At 40.3% G+C, this 27240-nt stretch overlaps 4 protein-coding genes across 4 annotated transcripts; 1 reads left to right on the top strand and 3 right to left on the bottom strand.

Annotated features, from left to right (window-relative positions):
• Window positions 1-7118: 7118 nt before the first annotated feature.
• NECHADRAFT_79751 (uncharacterized protein) lies at window positions 7119-8776 on the bottom strand (the record flags this gene model as incomplete). The annotated part of the gene is made up of 4 exons (XM_003045520.1): window positions 7119-7261; window positions 7315-8562; window positions 8615-8702; window positions 8759-8776. The coding sequence occupies 4 exons, from the start codon at window positions 8774-8776 to the stop codon at window positions 7119-7121; spliced, it is 1497 nt and encodes a 498-aa protein (XP_003045566.1).
• A 592-nt stretch (window positions 8777-9368) lies between these two features.
• NECHADRAFT_93154 (uncharacterized protein) lies at window positions 9369-10529 on the top strand (the record flags this gene model as incomplete). Its single annotated transcript, XM_003045646.1, has 2 exons — window positions 9369-9408; window positions 9469-10529. The coding sequence occupies 2 exons, from the start codon at window positions 9369-9371 to the stop codon at window positions 10527-10529; spliced, it is 1101 nt and encodes a 366-aa protein (XP_003045692.1).
• Window positions 10530-10834: 305 nt separating this feature from the next.
• On the bottom strand, window positions 10835-12134 carry NECHADRAFT_93153 (uncharacterized protein; the record flags this gene model as incomplete). Its single annotated transcript, XM_003045519.1, has 2 exons — window positions 10835-11869; window positions 11919-12134. 2 exons carry the CDS (start codon window positions 12132-12134, stop codon window positions 10835-10837), a joined length of 1251 nt encoding a protein of 416 aa, XP_003045565.1.
• Window positions 12135-19209: 7075 nt separating this feature from the next.
• NECHADRAFT_39403 (uncharacterized protein) lies at window positions 19210-19677 on the bottom strand (the record flags this gene model as incomplete). Its single annotated transcript, XM_003045518.1, has 2 exons — window positions 19210-19344; window positions 19369-19677. Coding segments are annotated over 2 exons (444 nt in total), but the record flags the coding sequence as incomplete, so codon positions are not given.
• Between the last annotated feature and the right edge of the window lie 7563 nt (window positions 19678-27240).

Raw genomic sequence — 27240 nt, 5'->3', positions numbered from 1 at the left:
AAGATATAAATTAAAAAGGGGTAAAAAATATATTTTTTATTTTAGTTAATATTAGTTAAGTAAGACTAGTAGTAATAACGATAGAAAATAGGATTATAGTAGCTAAGAAGAGCAATTCTAAGAGCTTTTTAATACTCTAGATAACTAATTAATTACTTAAAGAATTACCTATATAGATAGGTAAAGTCTATAGGGATATAAATAGGCTAAAGGGTATAACTTAGAATTAATAAAATAAGCTCTCTAATAATAGCATTAGGTATATTATAGCACTTAAAGAAATACTTTATAATAGTCTTTAGGTTCTCTCGACTAATATTATTAAAGGTAAGCTCTATATATAACGGGAAGCTATCTTAATCTAAGGCGAAATAGGAGTAAATTTAAACCTTAAGACTCTTATAAACCTATTTAATTATTTAATTAGAAAGAGAGTTAAGGGTAAAGAGAATATAAGAACTTACCTTTAGGAGATTAATTACCTTAATATCTATAGGGGTTACTTTAAAGCTATTATAATTATTTTATTAAGAGGAAATACTTCTCTAGAAGTTAGTATAAGAAAGCTAAGGATAGGAGATTTCTTAGATATTAGGGAGGATATTTTATTACTTATTAATAAGAATCTCAAGGGGAGTCTATATAGATATAATAAATTAATTAATTAAAAGGCATAAAAGTAAGAAGTAAAGATATAAGGAAGAGGAAGAGAAAATAAGGAGTACTTAGAAGTTATATATATATAAAGTAGAAAAGTATAAGGAAGGAAGAGTAAGGTATTTAGGTAGCTTCCTTGCGATAAAGTATAATTTATAGTTATTATTCGCGTATATTAAAAGGAGTTAATTAGCTTCTCGCGAGAGGTAATAATATTTTCTCTTTTATATTCTATATATAAAGTAATATTCTCTCTTTATTTATAATCGCCTTATAGACTATTTAATTATATAATAAGGTACCTCCTTGAGTATTTATATAATATAGACCTTTTCTCTCGGAGATAAAAATAATATTTCTTTATCTATAAATAACCCGATTTAATATAAACTTTATAATTACTCTTAACTTAGCTTTTACTTACTTCGAGCTAATAGGTATAAATAACTAGCTAATTCCTATTTATTTAATTAATTAATATATATTAATATTTATACTTATATATTATATTACTAGATATTATATAACTAAATACCTATAAGATTACCCTTAAACCTTTTAAGATACTATTAATTATTTTTTATGCCTTACCTAATTATACTTAGTTTATAAAAAAAGAGAAGATAGCCTATTTAGTTATTAAGATTAATAGAGTTAGAGGAAAAAGAGATTTCCTTAAAGAGAATAAAATAAAATAAGGTATAATCTAAGATATATATAACTCTAAGTAATTACCCTTTTTCTAGCCGCGAGATAAATAGGCCTATTAAGACCCTAAGATCTTTAAATACCTTTATAATAATAATAATAATAATTTAATTAAATAAAAACTTAGTAAGGATAAACTCTAATAGTATTACTTCCTTAACCTAAACTATAGTATAACCTAGGCAGAGTATATAAAGAACTTTTAGAACTTATATTAAGACCTAGAGGTAGATAATAAGAGGATACTTCTTAATAAGTCCTTTTATACTATGCTATAAATGCTTAAGAATAGGCTAAAAAAGGTTATTATAGTTACTCGCTATAAGATTATAATTTATAGGAAATACCCGAAGTTAAACTCTAAATTCCTTTATCTTATACCCTTCCTTCTAAGTAATTATAAAAAGGTAATTAAGTATAATACTAAGTAGGGATTTAGCGGTCTTTAAAGGTAGTAAGAAGCCTATTATAAATAAAGATTTTATATAGGCTTTATCTTTTATATATATAATAAGTATTTTATATTTTTTATCTAGGACTAATAGGAAGAAGACCTTTATTATTTTAATTCCTTTATAAATAATTAAATAATTAGAGCGAAGAATATAGGCCTTACTTAGCGGGAGTATCTTATAAAAGTAGGATAACCTTATAACTTTAATTTTTATATAATCCCTTTAATATTATAGTAGGGAGGTTAAGAGTATAATCTTATTAATATATTTGCCCTTTTTTAAACCCTTTGAGGTTTAATAAGACTAATATATACTAAGCTTAAAATAATTTATTTCCCTAAGACTTTAAAAATTAATAGAAAAGAGGATATAACGTATATATATAGCAAGTGGATCAGATAAGCAAGTAGATTAAAAATCCCTTATCTTACATCCTTACTATTTAATTAATTAATTCTCTACTACCCATAATATCATAGCTAAACTATGAGGCTAGAGTTCTTCTTACACTTTATGCCTATTAAAATAACCCTAAGTTAGGTCTTAAATGCGCCGCAAAGACCTATAAGGTTAGTTATAGTATACTATAGCGCCGGCATAATAGTATCCAATCTCGACGCGATACTATCTAGAAATCACGTTAGCTATCTGATCTAGAGGAATAGATCCTTATTTACTTTATTCTCGACTTAGATTCTCGAGGATTTCCCTTATAGCTATATAGTATAAAAGAAATAGCTAATTAATTACTTGCCGACCGCGATGCGCTATTAGTTAGTACGCATTAGGCTTTAAACTTTATTAAGCGATACTTAGAGCTTAAGATATATTTTTTTCGGAAATATAACTACTAGAGAGCTAAGTGCGAAGATCTAGTTATTATCTATAATTAGTTTACGCTTATAGCGAACATAGTCGCGAAGTATAATATCTAATTAGATAATTTCTATAATATTAATAAGACTAGCTTTATAATAGGTATAATTTAGAGCGGAATAGTCGTCATAGGCATAGATAGGCATAGAAAGCTAAAATTAGTATAGCCTAGAAACCGGGAATAGATTATAGTTATTTAGGCAATTAATATAAATAGCTAAGCGATCTCGCTATTTATTATCGGTGCGGGCTAATATTACCTCGCTAATTAGTACTAAGATAGTAACCTCCCGGGCGATTAGGCTATTATAATAACTAAAAATAGCTAGACTAATAATAAGACTAGTCTTAAGTAGCTTAAGCACTTTAACCGGTATATAGCTAAGCGATTAAATAGTTATTATTATCTTTTAATCCTTAATAGCTATAAAAGTTATTACTTAATTAAATTCGAGAGATATTATAAGGAGAATAAGATTATTAGGCTTTATATACTACCTTATTTATCTTATATACTTTAGCCCCTTAATATTAGGTATTTTAATGTACTTAAGAATACTTATAGTTAAGAAATAGAGTATTTAATTAGATACTCTATAACCTATATTTTAAAGATTAAGTTCTTTCTGGCCTTCTATGCCGTATTTTAGGCTATTATAATAGAAAAGAATATTAAGTTAGCCTTTAGAGGGGCTAGGCTTATTCCTCTTAACCCGGAAAGTATAATCTCGAAGCTTAATATATAGCTATAGACTCTAATATTGGCTAAGGAGGTAGCTAAACTATTAACCCCTTAGGTTTTAAAGACCCTAAAGACCATACTTAAGGCTTAATCTTAGTTAGAATACCTCGAGAGACGAGTTATAAGGCATAAAAGTAGCTCCCTAGAGTTAATTCTAGAAGCTATATAGTCTTATTCTAAGGGAATAAAGATAGTTATATATAAGGTTACCTTATTTAAGGCTAGGGTTAAAGAATTTAAATAGGTAAATAAGATATTAAGCCGGCGCCAGAGGGCAAAAAGGACCTAACTATAGAAAAGAGGGGTAATAATAGTAGAAGAAAGAAAGTAAATAATTAATTAGATAGATATTAATACGCAGGTAGTGGCTAAATTATCGAGGAGTAATAGTTAAGGAAGGTCAGCGCGACCGGGGGTTCGGCATTATAGTATCTGCGGCAAGACTAGCCATAATGCAAGGACCTATTAGGTAGTAATTAAGATATCTAGGGAAGAATATAGTAAGTAGATATAATTAATTAAATAGTTTATGGTATTTTTATTGCGGTTTCTAGTTTAAGAGGTTAAGATTTTTAATCCACTTGCTTATCTAATCTACTTGCTATATATATATATTACCCTTAGTTATATTTAATCTATTAATATAGGACTAAGTACTTAATAATTAGACTATAGATAAGAAGTCTAAAGATACCTCTTATAATAATAATCTAAATAGCCTTAAGGGGATCTATTAAACTATTATTATAAATAAGCTTAGGATTAAGGATAGGCATTTTAAGAAGTGGGTCTCTTATACCTAGGTCGAGCTATAAGAATCTTCCTATGCGGATTTAATTAATTATACCCCTCTTGAGCTTATTAACTAAGTCCTAAAGTATTAGCTTTATACCGACTTAGGAGGATATATAATTATAGATATTAAGGATATTAGCTATATTAGTAACTAGCGGACTTATCGCTTAATTATACTCCCTATGATCGAGGATAGTAAAGAGGTTAAGGTCCCTTTAAGAGCCGGGCCTTTTATATCCCTATGAACTAGAGTTACCCTCTTAACCTTTCCTTAGGATATAATTAAATAGTATATTAATAATAAGATCGAGGTTAAGGATAATATATTAATCTATATAGATAGGGAGGTAATATTAGACTTTAATAATTTAAAGAAAAAGAAAAAGCTAATTATAAAGCTAATTAGCTCTACTTTAAAGAATAGTAAAGATAAGCTTATAACTCTAGCGCCTTAGAAGAAGAGTTAGCCTAAGACTCTATTAAAGCCCTTAGCTAACTTATTATTAAATACCCCGAAATGCAGCCGGCCTTTATCCCTTAGTGGATTAGAATTCTAGCCTTTTAAGCCCTTAGCCTCTTCCGAAGATAGTATAAGTAAGGATAAGAAGAAGGCTTTAGCCGAACTATCTAATTAGATAATAAATATAAGTATCTAGGGTAAGACTCGAGATAAGCGCCTATATATCATAGAGGAAGGTCTATAGATTTGAGGTATTAAGGACTTTAACTATTTAAACTATAAAAGTAATAAGGAGTTAATATCAAAGAGGAAGGTTATTAGACCTAGTATATAAGCTATATTAGGCAACCCTAGAGAGAAGGGCTAGCTTAGAGAGGTAAGAAACTAGGCCATATAGCGACTATTGACTAAGAACTACGCAATATATCTCCCTACTGGGTTAATAAGACTATCTTAGTGGGATAAAATCTTAGCTATAGCTATATAGCTATAGATACCCGCGATAGCATTAAGGGAGAGTAGAGATAAGAGAATAAGGAAGCGCTAGAAGAGCTAGGATAATTAATTAGATAATTAGCCTTATTTAGGAAGTAGTCTAATATATTAAAAGGAATTAATAACCTTAGAAGAGGAATTAATAAGGGTTTTAATAAGGCTTCTTAGGAGCTATAAGGATAAGTATTAAAGCCTCGTGGGGAGCTATGAGTTAGGGGAAAAGCGTATTAAGCTATTTTAGGCTACTAAGTAATTTCTTATATATAGAAAAAGGAGGCAGAGGTTATAGAGCCTTACCTTTATTATTACTTTCGCGGGCCTCGACGAGAGGACTTTTAGGCTTTTTCGCGGGTTATATCTTTATTACTATGAATTAATTAATTGCTCTTATTATTTTATATTATATTTGCCTCATGGGAAAGTATATAAGATCTCTCTTTTAAAAAGACCTTAAAAAGAATATATAGAAATTTAACTCTTTTGGCTATATGGTTTGGTATGTTCTGTTCCTCTAATAAAATAGCCTCGTATTAACTATATTAAGGTTATCTTAATATTAATAAGTCTTTTACCCTTCTTAGTAATATAATACTAATATTAGAAAGTTATTATACTCTCTAGCTATAAATCGGCGATATAATATATATTATATAATTAGATCTATTATTAAATTTAGCACTATAATTAGCCTATACTAAAATATGCCCCTATCTCTAATATTAGATCGCGAGAAGTAAAAATATAGGAAGAGGATATAATAATCGGTATATACTCTTAATTACTTCTAGGGAGCTTAAATCGGCTAGCTAGTTTCTATAAGAGACGAGGATATCAATATCGACCCGCCTTCCATCGAGGGCTTATCCCCCGAAAGTGCGGCTAAGGACTTTGCCGACGCAGAGTATCTCATAGCCAACCACCGGTTAATTAATCTCGCTACTTAGATTACCTCGTTAATCTATAGTCGGAAGAATCAGCGCACCTCATTCTCTAGTAGGGTTCAATAAGCGCTAAGAGATCTAACCAGCTAGCTATAAGGCCTGCCAGACTCTTTGCGAGCTACCATAAAGGAACTTCCCCCTAACGCGACGGCGCCTATCACCGCTTTATATCTCTCTTTTAACTAGGTCCATTGATTCACATATACCCACCATTTAATACTCTTCTAACTCACCTAATATCTAATACGAGCAGCGAGACCAATTATGCTATATATCTTTCGCATACATCGAGAGGCTCGCAAGTCAACCGAGGAAGACCGCCTTCCCATTAGCGAAGTTACTCTAACTCTTTCAGATGCCTATATCTAATATGCTCGACGCTCCTATCGACTTCTAGTAGAGTCATAGATCAATAGATCCTTCCCAACGTTTAATATATCCTACGTTTACTACTTATTCTCATTATCTATTATTCTTATTATATCTAATCTATCTCAGATAAATAAGTCTTAAAGCGATAGTAATAATTTTAATACTGCAATGCAAATACTTAAGTAGTTAGATAAGAGCGGCAATTTCGCGGCGAGAGAGTTCCTAAAAAGCATAGAAGCAACTAGGGCCGCCCTTAATAGTATCGCCGCAGAGAGAAATCAGGCTGGTTAGGATAGCCGAGAGCCTAATTTAATGGCCATGCGTGGCGGGCTATTCTCTTTTCACGACCCGAGAATATTTGATGCCCCCACGGACATAGCTAGGATAGCCCTAATAGAGCCTTCGTTCTAGGACTTACTGTCCCAGTCTGATTTAGATCTTTAGTTCCTTGAGTCATCTAATAATAATTAGGACTTTCCGGGATTTTTCTGGCCAAATGAGGGATTTCAAGGATGGATGAACGGCTGATGTGATACCTGGATACAAGTCTTGAAAGCGATTGAATTCTACTCTTCTCTTTACATTTTACCTGACCTTCCCCCCTTGCTGAAGCCTGCTCAAGGTGTAGGAGAACCATCAACTGTGAGAGTCCCGGTTTTGGAGATGAGATACTCTTCAATGGCAACGTCCTTTCCGGCCTCCTTACCATAGCCTGAAGACTTGATACCGCCGAAAGGAGACTCGGCACATGAAGCATTTCCTTGACATTTGTTAGCGTTGGCATCTCTTGCAGTTACATGACAATATACTTACCTGTATTCATTCCAATCATACCAGCCTCAAGGCTCTCGAGAAGCCTCCACGTACGACTGACGTCTTTGGTGTAAAAGTACGAAGCCAGGCCCATAGATGTGTTGTTGGCGAACTCCACAGCTTCTTCCTCCGTCTCGAACTTGTAGATGCCCAGGAGAGGACCGAAGATCTCCTCTTGTGTCGTCAACATATTAGGCGTCATTCCCGAGATGATGGTCGGTTCAAAGAAGTAGCCGTTCTTTAGGTCAGCAGGCCTCTTTCCGCCACATAGAATCTTGCCTCCTTTGCTAACGGCATCGGATACATGCTTCTCGACCTTTTCAACTTGTCGGCCTGTTGTCAGGGGACCCATGGTCGTCCCTGTCTCGGCGCCATGGCCCACTTTGAGCTTTTGCGTGGCCTCTAACATCTTTTGGGTAAACTTGTCGTACACGCCGCTTTGCACGTAAACTCGGTTGGCGTGCGTGCAAGCCTGACCAGCTGTGCGCCACTTGAGGATCATAAGTGCGGCAACAGCTTGGTCTAGGTCACCATCGTCAAAGATGAGGAACGGACAGTTGCCGCCAAGTTCCATGGTCACCTTCTTCAGACCCTCGGCGCAATGCTTGGCGACAATGCTGCCCACGTTGGTGCTTCCTGTGAAGGTGACCTTTCGCACCAAGGGATGCTTGCAGAGCCTTTCGCTGACCGATGGTGTGTTGGCGTTGTCTGTCGAGATGACGTTGAGCACACCGGCGGGCAGTCCAGCTCGGAGAGCCAGATCAGCGAGGGCCATGACGCTGAAGGGACTCTCGGGAGAAGGCTTAACAACCATGGTGCAGCCGGCAGCCAAAGCCGCAGCGACCTTGCGTATAATCATAGCAACAGGAAAGTTCCAAGGCACAAGAGCGACGCTCACACCAATGGGTTGCTTAATAACAAACGTTCGCCGGTTAGACACAGAAGGCAGGGCAATTGTACCGCGAACACGCTCAGCTTCGCCAGCGAACCACCATGCGAAGCCAAGAGCATAATCGACTTCGCCCACGGCCTCGGCCATGGGCTTTCCCGTCTCATAGACGACAATCTTGGCAATGTCCTCGCGGGCGTTGGTGATTAGCTCGTGCCATTTGAGGAGGATCTTGGCTCGTTCGCGGGGATTGGTGTAGCGGAAGCTGTTGAAGGCGGTCTGAGATGACTCGATGTATTGGTCGACGTCTTCGACTTGGTTGGTGGGCGAGGTGGCCCAGATCTTGCCAGAGCCGGGATCTATAAATATTAAAAGATGTCAATATGTCAAGTTAAATGTTTGAGAACTTACCCTCGACATCAAAGCGCTTGCCGTCCTGGGCTTGCACCCATTTGCCGTTGAGCAGGGAAGCCTCATGGAGGAGGGAGGGGTCGTTCAACTTGGAGATTGGTCAGTGAAGGGTATACTCCATGGGTGAGGGGGAGGGGTTAGTACTGTGAAGGGGAGAGACATTGTGCCTTGTTGTATAACTCGATTGGCTGAAGAGTCTGTAATTCTTGCCCGTCAACCGTCATGATGAGGGTGAGGTGCAGGGACTTATATGCCACTTGTTCCGGCTCGGAGATGTTCATACTTCTCGACCTCCAAACATCTAAAACCGAGTTTTGTGTTACATCTCGAAGCTTTACAAATCGTTCTGCGGATGTTCCACCCGTTGTGGGCAACCTAATTATTGTTGCCGCGGATAGTGTCTCGTCAGCATCTGATTATGTCAACGAACTCGTGAACCGTTTCAGCATCCACTCCGTCCGTAGCCGGAGAGCTTACGAAGGGAATCTGTAGTAATACGATCTTTATTATCGCCTTTTCAATGAAAAGCTTCAATTTAATCATGATCTGGTTATGTTACGCTGCTCACGAGGACGGCGCGTCATACTGACAAGCCGAATCCTTTCCGAGACGGTCGGTGCTCGAGTTGGGATCCGGAGATTTCAAGTACACGGCTTGATTCATCCTTAAAACGCATGGTCTATGCTGTCCTTCTAGATCTCCAGCCTGGTTTGGGACTCCGAATCCATCACAAGAAGACTACTCTCATCCCAACATGACGCGCTCTATCCCGGAGGTGTCCATCGCCGTGATCGGTGAGTAGATGCCGTCAAGGACTACTATTGCTTAGAATCAGCCACTAACACTTGAAATAGGCGCTGGCGGCGTTGGATCCGTCTTCCTCCAGCAACTCGCTTGGGTAGCCAAGAACAAGACCTCGCACAGTCTGAGACTCGTTTACGTCGCCATCATCGACAAGGCTCTCTACCACGCCGATTATGCATCTATCGATATTGTCTCTGCTGTGCCGACGCTCGAAGAAAAGGGCGGACCACTACCTACAATCTCCCAAACCATCGAGTATCTGACAGGTGCACCTGGCAAGGTTATTGTCGTCGACAACACCAGCAGCCAGGCAGTCGCAGAGGCGTATCCTTCGTTTCTTTCCAGGGGCTTTTGTGTCGTTACTCCCAACAAGAAGGCCTTCTCTGGAAGCTGGAAGTTGTGGGAAGACATCTTTGCTGCTGAGGGCACTGCCGGTTCCATGGTGTACCACGAGTGCTCAGTTGGCGCCGCTTTGCCTATCATCTCGACATTGAAGGAGCTCATCGCGACCGGCGATGAGATCACTCGAATTGAGGGTGTGTTTAGCGGCACAATGTCATATCTGTTCAACAATTTTGCCCCTACTCAGGGAACCGGAGGGAAGTGGTCGGACGAAGTCAAGAGAGCGAAGCAATTGGGATACACCGAGCCTGATCCTCGCGATGATCTCAATGGCCTTGACGTAGCCCGCAAGATCACCATCCTTGCCCGGTTAGCTGGTCTTCCCATTGAGTTCGTAACAGCCTTCCCCGTCCAGAGCCTTATTCCCAAAGAGCTAGAGAGTGTCAAGAGCGGCGACGAATTCCTTCAAAGACTCCCCGAGTTTGACACACATATGAACGAGCACAAGGAAGCTGCCAAAAAGGCCGACAAGGTGGTGCGGTTTATCGGTTCTGTGGACGTTGTGACAAAGCAGCTAAAGGTTGGCCTGGAGGCCTTTGACAAGTCGCATCCCATTGCTTCACTCAAGGGGAGTGACAACATCATCAGCTTCTATACTAGGCGATATGGTGATTTGCCCTTAATCGTTCAGGGTGCTGGTGCGGGTGGTCCTGTTACGGCTATGGGTGTTTTGGGCGATCTCCTGAAGGTACTCACAAGGATAGCGTAGAATAGAAGACGAACCAATAAGTACTTTAGTCCTTGAGTTGAATGAATGTCTCGGTTGAGTATTGTTATAGTCACTGGCTATATTTTATCATCCAGAATAGATATGACGGTCGACGGTATTTGATGTCCTTTTGCTTCCAATGTCTGTAGATAACCAAATATTTTGTCCGCTCGCCCTGAGCCTTCTTGTTTAGCAGGACTTCACACGGGGACACCTTTTTGTGAAGAGGTGTATCAGCAGAGACGATCAAACTGGCAAACAGTATTTTAAACCCACAAGAATCAACACAATATTCATGATCTAACTTATGAATCCTCCTTTAGAAGAGCTTCAAAGGCCTGTGTGAAATCCGCCTTCATATCTTCAAGGTCTTCAACACCAACACTAACACGAATGACGAGAGGATCCTCTCCCTTGCTACTCATGGCACGCCACTCTACCAAACTCTCAACTCCTCCCAAGCTTGCAGCGTGCTGGAAGATGTATAACTTGCTGGCCAATCGCTTAGCGTATTCAGCCTTTTTGAGCCACATACTGAACACGGGTCCGTAACCCCCGGGCATCTGCTTCTGCAGCCAGCCTTCCTCCAGGGCGTCCTTTTGGATCGAGGCGTGTGACACCTTGAGAACTGCTCGTCCAATGACCGAGTTTGGGTCCTGAATGCCATCATGGAGCCATGCGACGAGGCCCTCAGTCGTCTTGGCCTGCCGCGTTACGCGCAGATGGAGGGTACGCAGGGATCGGATGCCCAGCCATCCCTCCAAGCTGCCCATGACACTTCCCAAGACCAGACGCTCCTCCCGCAGCGTCTCCTCCCATCCTTCCTTGACACGATCGGGGTGGATGACGACGATACCACAGAGCATATCTGAGTGACCGCCGATATACTTGGTTCCGCTGTGCATCACCATATCGGCACCAAACTGTAGAGGGTCCTGCAGAGGAGGGGGACCAAAGGTCGAGTCAACGGTAAGAATAGCTCCCACTGCACGAGCTCTCTCCTTATAATAAGCAAGGTTGCGAGCCTCGCCGGTCGGGTTAAGCGGTGTCTCGATGTGGAGCATGTCACCCGGGCCCATCTGATCGATATCGTCAAGAGTCAACTTCTTCAAGCCATTGAGCTTAGAGATGACGTCGATAACTCCATGGACCCCGTGGTATCCTTCCGTGAGAAAGATCTTTTTGGGGTTCACCAAAACCAGCATGGCGTGGAAGGCTGAGAGGCCAGAAGAGTATGAGACGACGCTGGTGCCGAAGAGGGTTTTGAGGACGATCTCGAAGCGACTGGAATTGGGTGCCGTGTAACGGGAGTAAACGTGCGAGTCGAACGGAGCATTGGGCTATCGAGAATCAGGATAATTAATGACTGGGGATGATTGGGATACGTACATCATCATTCTCCATCTCAACCAAGTCATCTGGATCTCGGGCGTATCGGTAGTTCACGGCCGGGTGCATCGCCGGAGCGATGGCCCGATGGGAACTAACAAAATCATCGGCGTGAACAGCCTGAGTGCTGAAGTGAAACTTGGGCAAGGCCTCATTCAAGGCCTCTGCCGTCAACACAAAGTTGCCGGACTTTTTGGGAACTTCGCTAGACGCCATTTTTCTCGGTCAATGGTTGTTAAAGCAATTGGAACGGGGCAAAGGACAAAACCCCTTCTATATAAGCCCCTTCTCGAGTGACACGCGATTCAGACATTATCATAATGCGGGGAATTATTGGTGAGGGGCACATGTCGAGAGCTGGGGTAGTCCCCATTGGAAGCGCCCTATGTCGAGCAGGGCACATTTTAGTCGACAGGTGTCAAGAGAAGGGCGTTGTTCGTTATGTAATGAGAAGATTTGGTGTACGAGGGCTTACCATGCGATGACGGGGTAGATAGATCTATGTAATATATAAAATACTACGTCACCCCTTGCACTTTAGAGCGGTGGTGCAAGGGGTATAATTAGCCGAAGGCTAAGAGTCCGCGGGCCAAGCAGTTATCTATAACCATTATATTATTTACGCACTAGAGCAATTTTATAATATTTCTTCTTATCGCGAGCAGAATCTCCTAGAATTATGCAGAACCATGGTCTATCTTATAGGGATTCTATATAAGAACCTATCGTCTCCGAAGCTATTAATGTTGAATTGTGGGCTTATCCCTCAATCTGTTATTCTTTCCCCGGGCTTCTTATCCCTAAGGCTATTCCCTCCTTCCCTTCCGGGCCCCGACGTGGCCTTCCGGATTGGGACTAGCGTAGCCGCGTGGCCAGAGATCAGCCGGCCATAGGTCTCACGTGACCACCCTCAGAGCTATTATATAGGATCCCGCTTAATACGCCCCTTCAGCAAGAGAGCATCGCCTCTCGCTACCTAGGCCATCTATAAATAGCTTCCTTTATATAGAGTCCTTTATTCTAGTCCATTAAGTCTCCGAGAGGTCGCGGCACTCCTTTTATGCCTTCTAAGGCGCTATTTATAATACCTTTATCTCCTTTATTATATCTTTATCTACCTTACTTCGTAATAGCTTTAGTCCTCGCCGCCTACTTAGACTACTAAAGATATACTAGAGAATCTAGTTAAGGAATTGCCTTCCTTCCTTAGACTTAATTCCTCTCGCTAACCTTTCTCCCTATCTTTATAGATATTCCTATTACTATATCTCTTCTAGCTACCTATGCCACTAAGTTAGCCTGCTTCCCTTATGACCCTAACTATATCTTTAGTGGTTACTTCGCCGATAAGGCTCCTTACCTATACTATATCACCTAGGCGCACCGAGAACTAATACTTATATATATCATTAATAATAAGCCAAAGACCTATATTCTCTATCTCCGGCCATAAGTACTCTAGTAGCTTAGCTCTTACTCTTAATATTCTGCCCTTCTGGATAATAACTATGCCGACCCTTTTAGCTCCTCTATTCTATGCCTATATATAAGGGGCTAAGGGTTTATACCTAATACCTCTCTCTCATAGGTAGGCCGCTACTTAGGGATATATCTCTGTAATCTTATTATTATACTTAATTATCTTTACTATAAGTATATATTATACCTCTAGGAGCTTAAGGAACTCCTTTATCGCTGAGAATATAGTCTCTATATAGCGGTCTAACGCATAGTAGTCCTATAAGTAGCCTAATACCTTATCGGTAAAGATCTAAATAGATATATAGCTGCTATAGCCTTATATCATCGGGTAAAAGTTTAGTGCTATATATTCTCTTGGGCTTACCTCCCTAATTAACTCCCATAGGGTCCTCTAGATTATCCTCTGCGCCTTCGCTACGCCATAGGTATTATAGTTAATAGTAATAATCCTCTCGGGGCCCTATAGAGTATTTATCCATAGCCTTATGCCCCTTGAGGCTATAATAAGGTAGCAGAGGATATCTAGCCCTAGGTATCTAAGCCTTCTATGCCATATAAAGAAGTCTCCCCGTAGTAGCCTCTATATTATACGACTTATATATCTTTAAGTCCTCCTTAGAGGGGGTTTTAGCGCCTTATTAGCTATTAGCCCTACCGTAATTACTTAGCCTTACGCCGGCTTATTCCTATATTCGAGGACTTATTATCCCTAAATCTCTTTGATCTCTCTTAAGTAATTTCTATCTATTCTCCTTAGGTAATTCCTTCTTAGCCTTATATCTTACTAGAAGCCTTATTTCCATAGCTTTAAGAAAGATACTAGGTTTATAATAAGACTAAGGTAATAGGCTATATCTTAGAGCTATAACCTCCTCTTTGCCCTTTTAGCTATTCTTAATATAATTATAGCCTTTATATATCTATCGATAGGTACCTAGCTAATTCTTAATTAAAAGAAATTACTTACCTAGGCTACCCTTAGATTCCTAAGTCTTAAGGTATCCCTAAAGATATATAATATTATACCTAAGTCTAATAGAATATAGTCTTAGAGGGGATAATAATCGGCGGTTATAAGGGTAGCTAAGTAGCTACTAGAACTAATTAGCCTTAGTTAGGCTAATTTCTTTATCTTAATCTTCTATACCTTATTAGCTAGGCTATTAATATTAAGGATTATTTTCTTCTTTATTACCTCCTCCTTAATAGTATTTAATATATATCCTTAGTGCCTCTTCTCTAGGAAGATATTATAGTAATTAGCTAATAAGTAAGGGCTATTATAGGCTAGGTATATTAATTATTTCCCTATATCTCTAGCGTCTTGGGCTCTCTTTCTCCCTTTTAGTATTACCTTAGGCCGGCCTTTCTTCTATTAGGGTTCCTCCTCGTCCTCTAATTAGTCTCTGCTAGCTATTAGGAAGGCTCTATGCCTAATTTTTCTCCCCCTTAGAGGTTCTTAAAGGTTACTTAGGGCTATCCTTATATCTATAATAATAAGAGCTATTATAAGGGTATTCTCCCTTATTTTATCCCGCTTTATAATAAAATACTTCGAACACCCATTAAGTTGCCAAGGCAAGGGGCTTAACGGCTAAATATTCAGCCCGAAGGGTAAATACCGTCTACCTGCTATTAAACTCTTCTAGGAGGCCCCCTTTCGACTATGGCGATAACCAGCTATCAGAACCACTTCAAACCTGTAGTAAGGGAGTTAACTAATAGACATAGGGGTCCCTCTACCACTTCCTTCCAGGCCCAATCAACTATATACTATATATCGAGTTCCCCCTTCCCTATAGCTTATAGGAAAACGTCGTTTAGTCAATATACCATGGTAAATATAGCGGATCAATCAGCTACTAAGCCTAACAGCATCATTAGTCAGCAAGGCGCATCTTCATCCCTACGTTATAGTTAGCCATAATCGCAATACATAGGAAACGCAGGCATATAAACCTTCCGTGGGCATATAATTATAGAGGTTCTAACGGTCAAAAGGCGCCTCAAGGAGTAGGCCTTACAACGAGGTAACTCGTGACACTACAACATAACTAATACCAGCCTAGAAGTCACATATAGCGAGGTCAATAACTATCTAATCCTTCATTAGGCTCTAACATTTATAAACAGTAATAGCAAATACCACGATCAGGGGAAACTAGGTGCGAGAGCAAGTCTCATTACCCACTAGGAAATCACGCATAACGGGAAGGATAGGTACGATTTTCCTACCCTCGTCAGTTATCAGATACGGCAATCCATCGTAATTATCAAAGTCCACCATAATAACATCCGGGGGATCTTACCACGGGTTAGCGCCTTCATTCCAAGCGACATCATATATCATACCCTAGGCGCTATTAACCAGGCCAGCTAGTTACCACAAATTAGTTATAAGCATTACCCTGGCACCTCTAGCAACAACAAACTTATTAAATAGATTACCAGCATAGTCACTTAGCGCCTACCCCGCGCCTTTACCTAGGTTCTTTGCCTCCACCTATATTGCCGGGGCGTTAAGGTGCACCATATACTCGTAATTATATTCATTAACCCGGGCCTTTATGGAATACACCCGCATAGCAGCCTTAAATCTATCAACCTCGCTCTACATTAGCTTAGCCTACACTCGACTACTAAGGAGGTTCCAGGAGGGTATAGATAACTTAACTTCACGCAGTTCTTACAATACCTAACGGAACCGGGCCTAATCATCACCAGTCTAGCGCTATACCATAGTCAGGAAGACAATGCGGTCAAACAACCAATAGGCCACCTATCCTCTCTTTTCCAACGAAGACAAGCCAGTACTAGCGGTTAAATACAGCGGCTTTTATCGGACAGGTAATAGCTAAAAGAAATCACCCATAAGCAAGACACTCACACCACCAAAGAACTCAAGGCTACGCTATGGAAAGGCCTATCACAGGCGAGAATCAATTCGCCCGAGCTACTCAAGTCCTAGCATACTCTTTTCATCAATAACGAGGTACCTAACATACCATAGGCGGGACTAAAGGGCAACAGCATCAGCTAGGCGAAATTCGGTAAAGGCACCGCCTACTAAGAGACAGAGCAGTAAATATATAGTGCTGCCCTATATCTAGTTACTCGCAACGCCTATTAGCGCTACGCGGCAAATAGGGCTAGGATTCAGCAGGGCAGCCGCCTAAAGGTAAGAGAAAAGCACCTTAATAAGAAAGGACTTACCCATGCCACCGCCGCCGTCAACGTAGAGAAGGATTTAAGTAGGATTTTACGCCTAGAAGTAACCCATAAAGGTATCATACACTAACCGCTATTACGGGTTAAGCTAATCACGCCAGTAAGGGCTAAGGACCTCCACATCATTAGCTATAGGGTTACTAGCGATAAGGTCTTTCCAATAGCTATCTCGAAACTCTAAATAAATGCCCATATATTATATCTAGTCGTAATTAACATCGATATCGCGGCGGCTAAGTAGGTCAAGACCTTCCTAGGTAAGGGGGTTATTAGGTAAAAGGGCGGCGAGATAGATCCAATCTTTATTATCAAATTCCTCCTCCACTAGCAGAGCCTCATACTAATCCTCTTAAGGTTATAATCAAACCTCTTTTAGCCGGCCATAATAGTCATCACTATAACTATAGTGCTACTAATAATAGGAGAAGGCCTAAGCATAAGAATTAAAATAATAGCCATTAAACATAAGGAGCTCATCATGCCGACGATATAGGTAGTTCAATACTAGCTTTACGCGGCAATACTCTGGCCACTATTAGCCTTCTAGATTAGCCTAATAGCGAGGAAAGTAGACCAATACACGCGGCCTACCGTTAACATTAGCTAGCTACTATTACTTCCACTTAGAAGGGTCCCTAGAGTAGAAATTCCAATATTTAAGAAAGGAAACATAGGTTAGGTCCTCTAGGGATTCAAGGCATTAACAGTACTTTTCGTAGACGTTAGGGGCCTCATTAACCTTATCGGCATTAATCCATAAAGAGCGGGAATACATATTAGGATTACAGTAATCAATATATAAGCAGGTTCATAAGCCCTCTTATAACGGTAGACCAAGGAGTAAGTAGCTAACCTCCTACTTCAAGTAGTCTCGCTTAATAACTAGCTAATTTAGGAGCTTTAACATAAAGGAAATCAACGGGTTATAGTCCTTAACCCGGGGCATCAGGGCCTTCCCAATCTAGGCAAAAGACTCACTCTTCTTCTCCGACTTAGAGCAGTATTTAGCTACATAATCAATCACCTACTACAAGCTCATACAGGGTAAGACATCTATATTAGCTAGCCACGCAACGGCAAGTAAGCGGTTATAGTAGTTCATCTAGCTATCATTCCGCTCGCCCCTAAAGCTCTAGTACTTAGAATAAGGAACCTTTTCAAGGGAGGCTAGCAGGCACTACCCATAAGGAAATCCAAAGCGGCACTCCACCTACTTAGTATACTTACTAAGCTACATATAGTAGTTATTACAGCGATAACGCTACACGCGGTTTACCACCATCGACAGGAACTAGACGGTAAGGGGATATTCCAATAGATTACTAATCAAGGGATTCCCTTCCCCAGGTGCCTACACCCTCTAAGGCTCTAGGTTAACAGCAGATACATAATATCCCCAGATTCAGGCAAATCGCTCCCGGGACTAACTATCATTAGGATCCAAGTCCGGGTAGCCACTTAGCCAATATAGGCCATAGTAATAACTAGAACCCCTGCCCTGCCACTCATAGCAACCCCAAAAGTCCATTAGGTTAAACTTCTGCCTCAAGACAATAGTCCTAAAGAGCATATATCGCTTATAGAAGTAATAAGCGGCAATATAGGCATTATCTCGCAGTAGTTACCGGGATAGAGCCATTCACGCCGCCTCAGGAGCTACTTTCCACTCCTAGAATCGAGGCATATAATAATATAGGGACTCCTAGTAATAATCAGCCGCACTTACTATAACGAAAAGGCCAGGCCTACCTAGATTATAAGCACATACCTCCAATTCCTTCCTTTACTTATACCAATATAGACGGGTGCCCCTAATTACGGCGGCTTAGCGCGTAATCGACTGGATCAGGGCCTAAGCCTCTAGCTCGTCAGGCTTAGCCATCGCTTCCTCTATATCAGCGCGCATAAGGGGTTAACAGCGGCAGCCTTCATATTACTTAACCGAGTAGTTACTCCGCTTTCTAACCTACGCACATAATAGCATATTAAGGGCAACAAAAGGCCACATCTTATGCCAGGCAAAACATCCGTCTTGCCATCTCATCGCATAGGCAAGGTAGTCCTAGTATATAACGCTCCATAGGCAAGGCTCCACGAAGTCCGCCTTGCCATCGGGGTAGAGGGTAAGGAACGCGAGCGTCAACAGCGGCTAAGAACAATTAAATTCGTTAATAAGAGTCCTACGAATAGAAAGTAGTAGCATCTAATATTAAGCCTACGCATTAGGCGGTATATACTCAAGATCGGCCATACGCTTAGGGTCAGGGGTACCATAAAGCAATCGGGACTATAGGGCATTTAATTTAATATCTATAACCTATAAATCAGGGATCGCCGATATATCTGCATCTACTAGATCCTCTTCTATATCCTCCTCAACGGGACCTTAGGGGGCCTCGCCGTCAGGTATATCAGCCACTTAGCTAGCAACGGAAGCAACTATACTGCCGTCAAGAGGAAGCCATTACAAGCGATCCTACCTCACAATAATATCGCGATAGCCCGGGTAGTAGCGCTATAGGTAATACAGCCAGGTCAACAGGCATAAACGGCATACCCAGAAATCGCGAGCAAACTACTACTAGAAGTAAGGGTCGCCCTCTATATTAAGAGGCCACAAGAGCACAATATCTAGCTCTTCAGGTAAGACCAAGAGCTCTTCAAATAGCCTACCAACATTACGAAGGAAGTAAATAACATAGCCGCGGTATTTATACTAAGAGCCACGTACCTATAGGACCTTCACGTATATATAAACCCTAGCAATCAGCATCTCCTTAACCATCGTTAGGCTAGGTAGATTACCAGGGACTTCCCCGAAGTTAAGGCTATTCGCAGCGCTAAAGAAGTAGGGCTCGTCAGCGGTTCTCTCCCTATCTCGACTAATACAGCGGCTATAGACTCCTAAGCTATTTTTCTTCATATTAAACCAATACTCCCGGCAGCGAATATAACTATACATCTTATCGTCATTTAGGGCAATATAGAACTCCCGCATAAGCGCCCAATCCTCCTCACTAAGGGCAAGCAAATCAAGGTCCCCTATAAAAGGTAGATCAACTATCTAATCAAACTATCGTTCTTAAAGCTATAGCCATGGCCATCGGTTCACAATGCCTTAACATATATAGCAGCCGCGGCGATAACCCTATAGCAGTAATAAAGCAGTAATAGGGAACGATTCCTATAGCACAGGCATACCTAGCACAATAGGAGCCATTATAGTCATATCACTAGGAATCAGCGTACCCAGAACTACTCTTAGCGGGCTTAAGGTGGGAGAGATAGGGAGGGCTCCTTCCGCTGCGCTTAAGGTAGATAGGCCCAGCAGAGGTCTAGGCAATCCCTAGAGGACAGGCGCCAGACCACGGAATACAGCAGGCATTACAGGGGGTTATAAGCTATTAATAGACACGAGCGCTTACGCGTTTCGCCGTAGAGGCATCAATTAAGCCTAAGAATCGGTCCTCTTCGTCGTTCTGCGCGGCGATAGCCTCGAGGCGATATTCCGCATAGCGGCAACGGCGGCTCGGGATTCAGCCACTCGCTCCTTTTAGCGTGCCCTACAGCTACTACACTATCTCATAAGCCTCGCAGGGTCCTTAACGCTTCGAAACTCGACCTCGGGCAGGTCTTACTTGCAAATATAGCAGTTCCGAACTACCTAGGGTATATCATTCTCCATCCGGCTACATATATTATTATCCGCCTCTTACCCATGCAGACGACCAGGTAGGTACCGCTTAGGCAGCGAGGGTTTACTTAGATATACCATAGCGTGACAGATCTCGATATAGGAGGTTATCTATAGGGTATTTTAATTAGGTTCAAACGATCAGGGAAGGAGGGGACACTTCACCGCTCGACCGGAGGCAGGTGATATATAAGCCGAGATATCATTAGCAACCTCGTAAGGTTTAGTGGATAATAGTTTTGATAGCAAAGGGAAAGCAGACGCCATATCGGTGCTCCGGCCAGAATCGCGCTTGGAGGCCGGAGTTGATTAAAGGATAACCTTAAAGCTCCTAGAGAGCTTACCAAAAGCGTTACCTAGTCAACGATCGCGGGCTTTCCCATATAGTAGCGTCATTAGCATTAATAACTAACTAATTTAAGCACGAGTTAAGCATAGACCATGCCAATTAGCCAATCAGAAAAAGTTTTATGCTCTTTTTTTCTGACTGAGTAAAACGCCCTTTAGGCTGAATTATAGGCGAGGATCTATAACTTAAGGAGGGATAAATAGAGTACCTCGAGGAGGTCTAAGAACTATTAATCTACTTCCTTAGCTTCCTAGAAGCCTATATCCCTAGCCTTATTAATTAAATTACGCTAGCTAATAATCTACTTATTAATAGACTAGATAATATTTAGGCGGCTTTAATAGGCCTTAGCTAAGTAATCTCTATATTCCTTTCTCGCCTTTTACTTCTACTCTACCGCTATAAATAAGAATTCCTTATATAAAGACTTAACTTATTAATTAAGAGTATTATCTATTAAATAATAATAATAAATAAGGGGCTTATTAATTATCTCTAGGACCTAGTCTTATACCTTTATGATTCTCTTCTTTAGGTCTATATACTCTAAGTAGAGGTACTTATAGAGGGTCTAGAGAGAGCTATAGGTTTATAGCTAGCCCGCCGTGAGGTTAGAGATAACCTTAGCTCTTAGACTATTATTAGCATCGTCTCTAAGGATAGTATTTTCTTCCTAGAAGGTACTACTTAAGCCCTATATTAATAGCGTCTTATTATCCCCTTGTGACCTTATTTTAGGCCCCCTCTTCTTTATATTTTATACCTCTGGCTTTACCGGAGGGGTTAGCACGAGAGTTAGCTTATTCTCGGCTAATAGGTTAATATAATCCCATAGATCTTAGTTCTTCGCCTTCGCCTTAAGGATATTATACTAGGCTACTTAGTCGCTACTAGAGGCTAACTTAGTATTTATATTTATTATTATTATTCGGGGATTACTTAGCGGATACCTCTCGAGTTACTAGTAATTAGTCCTCTTTAATTAGCGTATAAAACTCTTAATTATTAAATTATAGGCTTATCCCTTAATTTATTATTCTTTCCCCGGGCTTCTTATCCCTAAGGCTATTCCCTCCTTCCCTTCCGGGCCCCGACGTGGCCTTCCGGATTGGGACTAGCGTAGCCGCGTGGCCGGAGATTAGCCGGCCACGGGTCTCACGTGACCACCCTCAGAGCTATTGTACAGGATCCCGCTTGACAATTAATCCCTTATCTTTATCTTTATGCTATCTAGGGGAGACGCATAAATTAGGTAATTGCGATCAAATGGGGCATCTAATATTAAGCCCTCGAGCATTTTTATACGAGAGATAGCTATATAGCTTAACTTAGTCTAGAAATCTTAGTAAGAGAGATTAATAATAATTATATCTTCTATAATACTTTATGACTTATAAATAGTAATAATATAGTATATAATTAGGGGGAACTAGGTATAAGTATAGAGAGTAGCTCTAATAAGGAAGTCCCTCTCTATAGGGAGAATTAGGATAATCTTCTTACTATTAGGGGTAATTAGGAATACCAGTCTATTATACTTATTAAACTCTATTATAATAATATAGGGAGGGTCTTAGATAGGCTTAGCCCTAGGTGCCTAGCCGATATTATAAACTATACCGCGAGCGCTATTACAGAGGCTAACGGGCTACTAAAGGTTAGACGTTAGTATTAGACGGGCGCTAATGCATATAGGGATCTACTTCGCAAGGTTACCCGCCTTATCATCGGGGGCAATAGCTGCGCTAGAGCCGACATTCTTAGCCATAACCTAGATAACCGGCCGGCTAAGGCGGTCGAGGTAATAATAATTATATTCGTTTACCTTATCTTTAGTAGTATATACTCGCAAAGTATTAATAAATCTCGCGACCTCCCGATTATCTAGCTTTACCTATACGCGGCTAGAAAGGAGCTTCTAGGACTCCTTAGATAATTAGAGTAGCTATAATTCCCTAAGAGCTATATAAAAGGCCTCTTAATCGTCGCTACGTTATCGCTAAATAACCTTTAAGAATACTATTTTATCGAAGCGCCTATACGCATTCTTACCCTTAATCTCTACCCTCTATACCTTTTTATTATAGTAAAGTAGCTTTTATAGCATAGGGGGTAATTAAAAGAAATCGCCGATTAGTAGGATATTTAAGCCGCTAAAGAACTCTTTATTCCTACTTAGGAATACCTCGCGGAGATAATTATTAATCTATAATAACTAATATAGTCCTAGTATACTCTTCTTATTAATAATTAGGTACTTAATATCCTTTAGCTTCTTTTAGAGCTAGGCCTTATTAATTAATAATAAGGGCTAGAAATCCTTATTAATTAGGAGGTATAATAGGGAGTATAAAGTAGTGCCTAATATCTGGTTTCCCGCGATACCTATAGGCGTAGTATGCTAAATAGGTATCCCTCTCCCGCCTATCGCGGCTTAGAGGTATATAGAGAGTAGGTTAATAAGGTATAACTTACTAGTATTGCCTCTGCTATTTATATAGAGTAATAACTAGGAAGGATTTTATATTAAGAAGTAGTTTATTACCGTATTATATGCTAGGCGCTGCTCTAGATTTAGGGAATCGCGAGCTTCTAAGGGTTAATTATTAATATTAAGGTCTAGGAGGTTTTTAGCTTTATATTATTTCTAGTAATTACTATTAAGAATGCTATTATTGGTATACTATCTAATATAAGATATCTAATTATAATTAATATTAATATCTTAGTAGCTAAGGGTATTAATATCTTCTTCCTCTAGCGGCTAGTTAGGCAATATATAGGCGAGCTTATATTAGTCCTCCTCTATAATAAGCTCCTTATAGGCCTTAGGCTTAAATTTATTATCCTCTGCCCTTAATTCTTTTATATCTAGATCCCTATAAAAATTATCCGCATAGATATAATAAAGCTACCTATAGAACTTATATATAGCCGCGAAGGAGTTAAACCGCTACCTATTTATTAAGAGCAACTCTTATAGAGATTAATATAAATAAATTATTATTAACTTAATATAATAGAAGTTATTAAACTAGGGAGAAGCCTCTATAGATTTATATTAAGGGAAGTAAGAGAAGACTCTCTTCTTCGCATTAGCAGCGAGTCTCCTCTATGTCTTAAGATTATATAATTATAGGTACTTGAGGTAAGTTATATCCTTATATTAATTATTTCTCTCTAGGTATTTCCTATAGTTACCGACGGTCTCGATAATATCTTTATCGACGCGATATAAATAGCCATATAGCTCTAATAGACGGCAATCCATAATAACGACTATCTATATACCTTCTTATAAAGGGATATTAAGTAGAAGGTAAGAAATCTCCTACGCTAAATAATCTCTCTCGGTAATTAGCTTATTTATAAGGCGAGAAGAGAAGGATAATAAGGGCTAAAGATATACTATATGCGGCAAAACCTAATCTATAAGCTTATAATAAGGCTCCATCTTCTTCTTAGATTTACTATAATACTTCGCAGCGTATATAATTACCGCCTATAAGCTAGTATAAGGAGATATATTGATATTAGCTAGCTACCCTAGGATAATAGCCGGATTAAAATAGTTTATAAGGCTATTGTTCCGGGCCGCCTCGAAGATATAGTACGACCTTCCTTCCTTCCTAATAACTACGGCCAGCTCCCATAAGGCACGAGGGAAGTTAAAACGATACTCCCTCTCTGGATTAGCAACGTTGGCCGCCTCGATATCTACAATAGCGCCTTCTATATCCCTCGCTAAGTCACTAGTTCTCTTCCTCACCCGCAAGCAATATATGGTATTATACTTATGGCGCTAGTAATAATTCACGATTTATAAGAGCCGCAAGAATATTATCTCTATGCTTAGGGGATCTACGCTTAGGGGATTACCTTTGCCCTGCGGCATTGCCCTACTTAGCTCGGGGTTAATCGCCGTGATATAGAACCCCCATATTTATGCAAATACATTACGAGCGGCTTTATCGTCTATATCGGTTCCGGGGCAATTATCTATCTAATATAGGCTATGGTTATATAGACTACTACGGCCTTGCTATTTATACCGATCCTAGTAATCCGTGATATTAAACTTCTTACTTAATACGATATCTCGAAAGAGGTAATATCGGCGGTAAAAATAAAAAGTAGTAATATAAGGGTTCTAATGTAATAGGCGGCGCGATAGAGCTATCCTCTCCGGCTCGGTAGCGATAAGCTAGTTATCATACTAGGGCATATGCTAGTAGAGACTCCGCTAGTGTAAATCTGCTGGGCTAAACGTGATGAATATACTAGGATAACTAAGATTATAGGCATAAGCCTCGAGGTCTTACCTCCTTTTATTCTAGAAGGGATGTATACCGCGAATAGATATTATATGCCTTATAATCGAGTTAATTAGCGCCTATGCCTCGGGGTCCTCGCTATGTTCTAGCGCCTAAATAAGTTGCTCTCGCGTTAGTGGCTATTATCTCCTATTATATTACTTTACGAAGAATCTAGACCGTAAACGTGCTTATGACCGCATTAGCGTATTAAAGGCGACGAAGCGGAAGGTTAGGTGGCATATAAAACGCCTATTATGCTAGCGCATCGCGTGCTCGATATAATCTCTATAATTAATAAAGCGTAATCGAGGTTTAATAAAGTCGGCTCTACCGTTAGGAAAGAGGCAGGGAAACGCTAAGGAGAGTAGGGCATAAGAGCGATTAAACTTATTAATAGGTATATATTATATATTTGGGAGCTATAGCTCGTATTATACCTATGCCTAGAAGCTTATAGAAAGCCCTAAATTAGCTCCTAATTCTCCGGAGAGAATAGACCGCAGAGCATCAAGCTCTATATCCTTAGCCAATAGGTCCGGCACCGCAGCCTTATCCTCTAGGTTAGGCTCTGCCTCCTAATCTTCCTCGGGTGAGTTAGGTCTAATATCGGTAACCTCTACCTAACTCTAGGGGATAATATCTAGGATATTGCTATCTTAGGGCAATTAATTTAGCCGCTCTTCGTCGATAACGATGCATCGATAGCTAGGATAATAGCGGCGGAGGTAATCTAGCTATATAATAACTGGCTAGCGGCGCATGCGGAACTAGCGGGTAAATTACTAGCTAAGATTTACATAGGACGATATATTCGCAGGACATAGTAATATAATATTTAACTCCTATGGCAAAAGCGAGAGCTAGTTATATACTAAGCTAACCTCGCGGAGAAAGTAAACTATATATCCCCGATACTTATATTACTGCCCTCGCATAAGCATAATATTCACGTAGACGTAAATATAAGCAATTAAAGACTCTTCGGTAGGCATAAGCTAGGGCAACCGGGCTAGTATAGGGCCGAAGTCGAGCTAATTATCCGCAGAGAAGAAATACGGCTTATTAGCGCGGCGTTTTTTATCCTTTCGATAATAACGCGCATAAATACCATCGCAATTGATCTTTATCTAGAACTAACTCTCTTAGCATCGACTATAAAACTGCATTTAGTTATTATCTAGCTCTGTCTAGAACTCGTAGAGGATAGCCTTATCGCGACTAGTTAAGGCGTAAGCTTCTAGATCTCTATTCTATATCGGATCTTATGTATGGAATACTACTGACTCTTTAGGTAGAATCCTTATTAGACTCCAAATATATTATGGCGGCCTTAACGATCGAGTTTGCCTTTGAGATTATCTCGGCCGCCCTCCTATGCTAAGAGCCAGACCACGGCGACTAGTCCTCGGCCGTGCAGAAGGCAGCCTCGAGCGATAATGAATAGGGCCCTTATCCACGGAGTCATTACCGTCGCCCTCGTCCCCGTCCCCTAGGTCAGAGTCACACTCTACCCCTATTTACTCTAGGTACCTATATGGCCGAATAGGCAAAAGCAGCAGGTTAAAATAGTCCTCGGCGTTAATATTAGACTCTAAGAACTAGCCCTAGTTATCTCTTTCCTTAACTATCCTATCCCTATCTGGAAGCCTACTCGGCCGCGGTTAATCTTAGCTTGCATTTATATTCTATAGTTAGCCCGAAGTATTACGACCATTAAGTAAGAATATCTACCATAGGCCCCTCTGAACCTTTAAACGCGCTGACTTGAGATATTAAGGGAGTCAGTGATATAGTCTCGCCTGCACGGCGTCGTGAATGATAGCCGCGCTAGATAGTAGCCCGCTTGGCCCTCGCCCCGGCCTTAGAAGGATCATCTTACGAGTCCTTCCCGGCCCTATGGAACCTAGCAGCTAAGTAAGAGTAATCTAAACTAGTTATGCTACTTCGGATAGTAGATAGGTCAGAATATGAGGCGATTAGATGGGGCGTTAGCTACACGGGAGGTAAGGGAGCTAGAGCACGAAAACGCCGCGTGCTTTATTAGGTTAGTGGAATTAGAGTCCCTAGCACTATATACGGCTAGCTAATTAACTCTCTGAATAAACTCCTAGCTATATAAAGTTGCCGTAGCTTTAGTAGCGATATAGGCTAGGTTCTAGATCTCTTATTAGGAGGCGATAGGCTAGCATCTCTATCGGTTCTTTTTGGGGCAGATCTCTTAGCTAAGGAAAGACAAGCGGCCAGGTTCCTTAA

Source organism: Fusarium vanettenii, assembly GCF_000151355.1.
Source record: "Fusarium vanettenii 77-13-4 chromosome 4 genomic scaffold NECHAsca_19_chr4_3_0, whole genome shotgun sequence".
Classification (NCBI taxonomy): domain Eukaryota; kingdom Fungi; phylum Ascomycota; class Sordariomycetes; order Hypocreales; family Nectriaceae; genus Fusarium; species Fusarium vanettenii.
The sequence above is the reverse complement of the archived record's forward strand: the minus strand, read 5'-3'. Positions and strand labels throughout refer to the sequence as shown.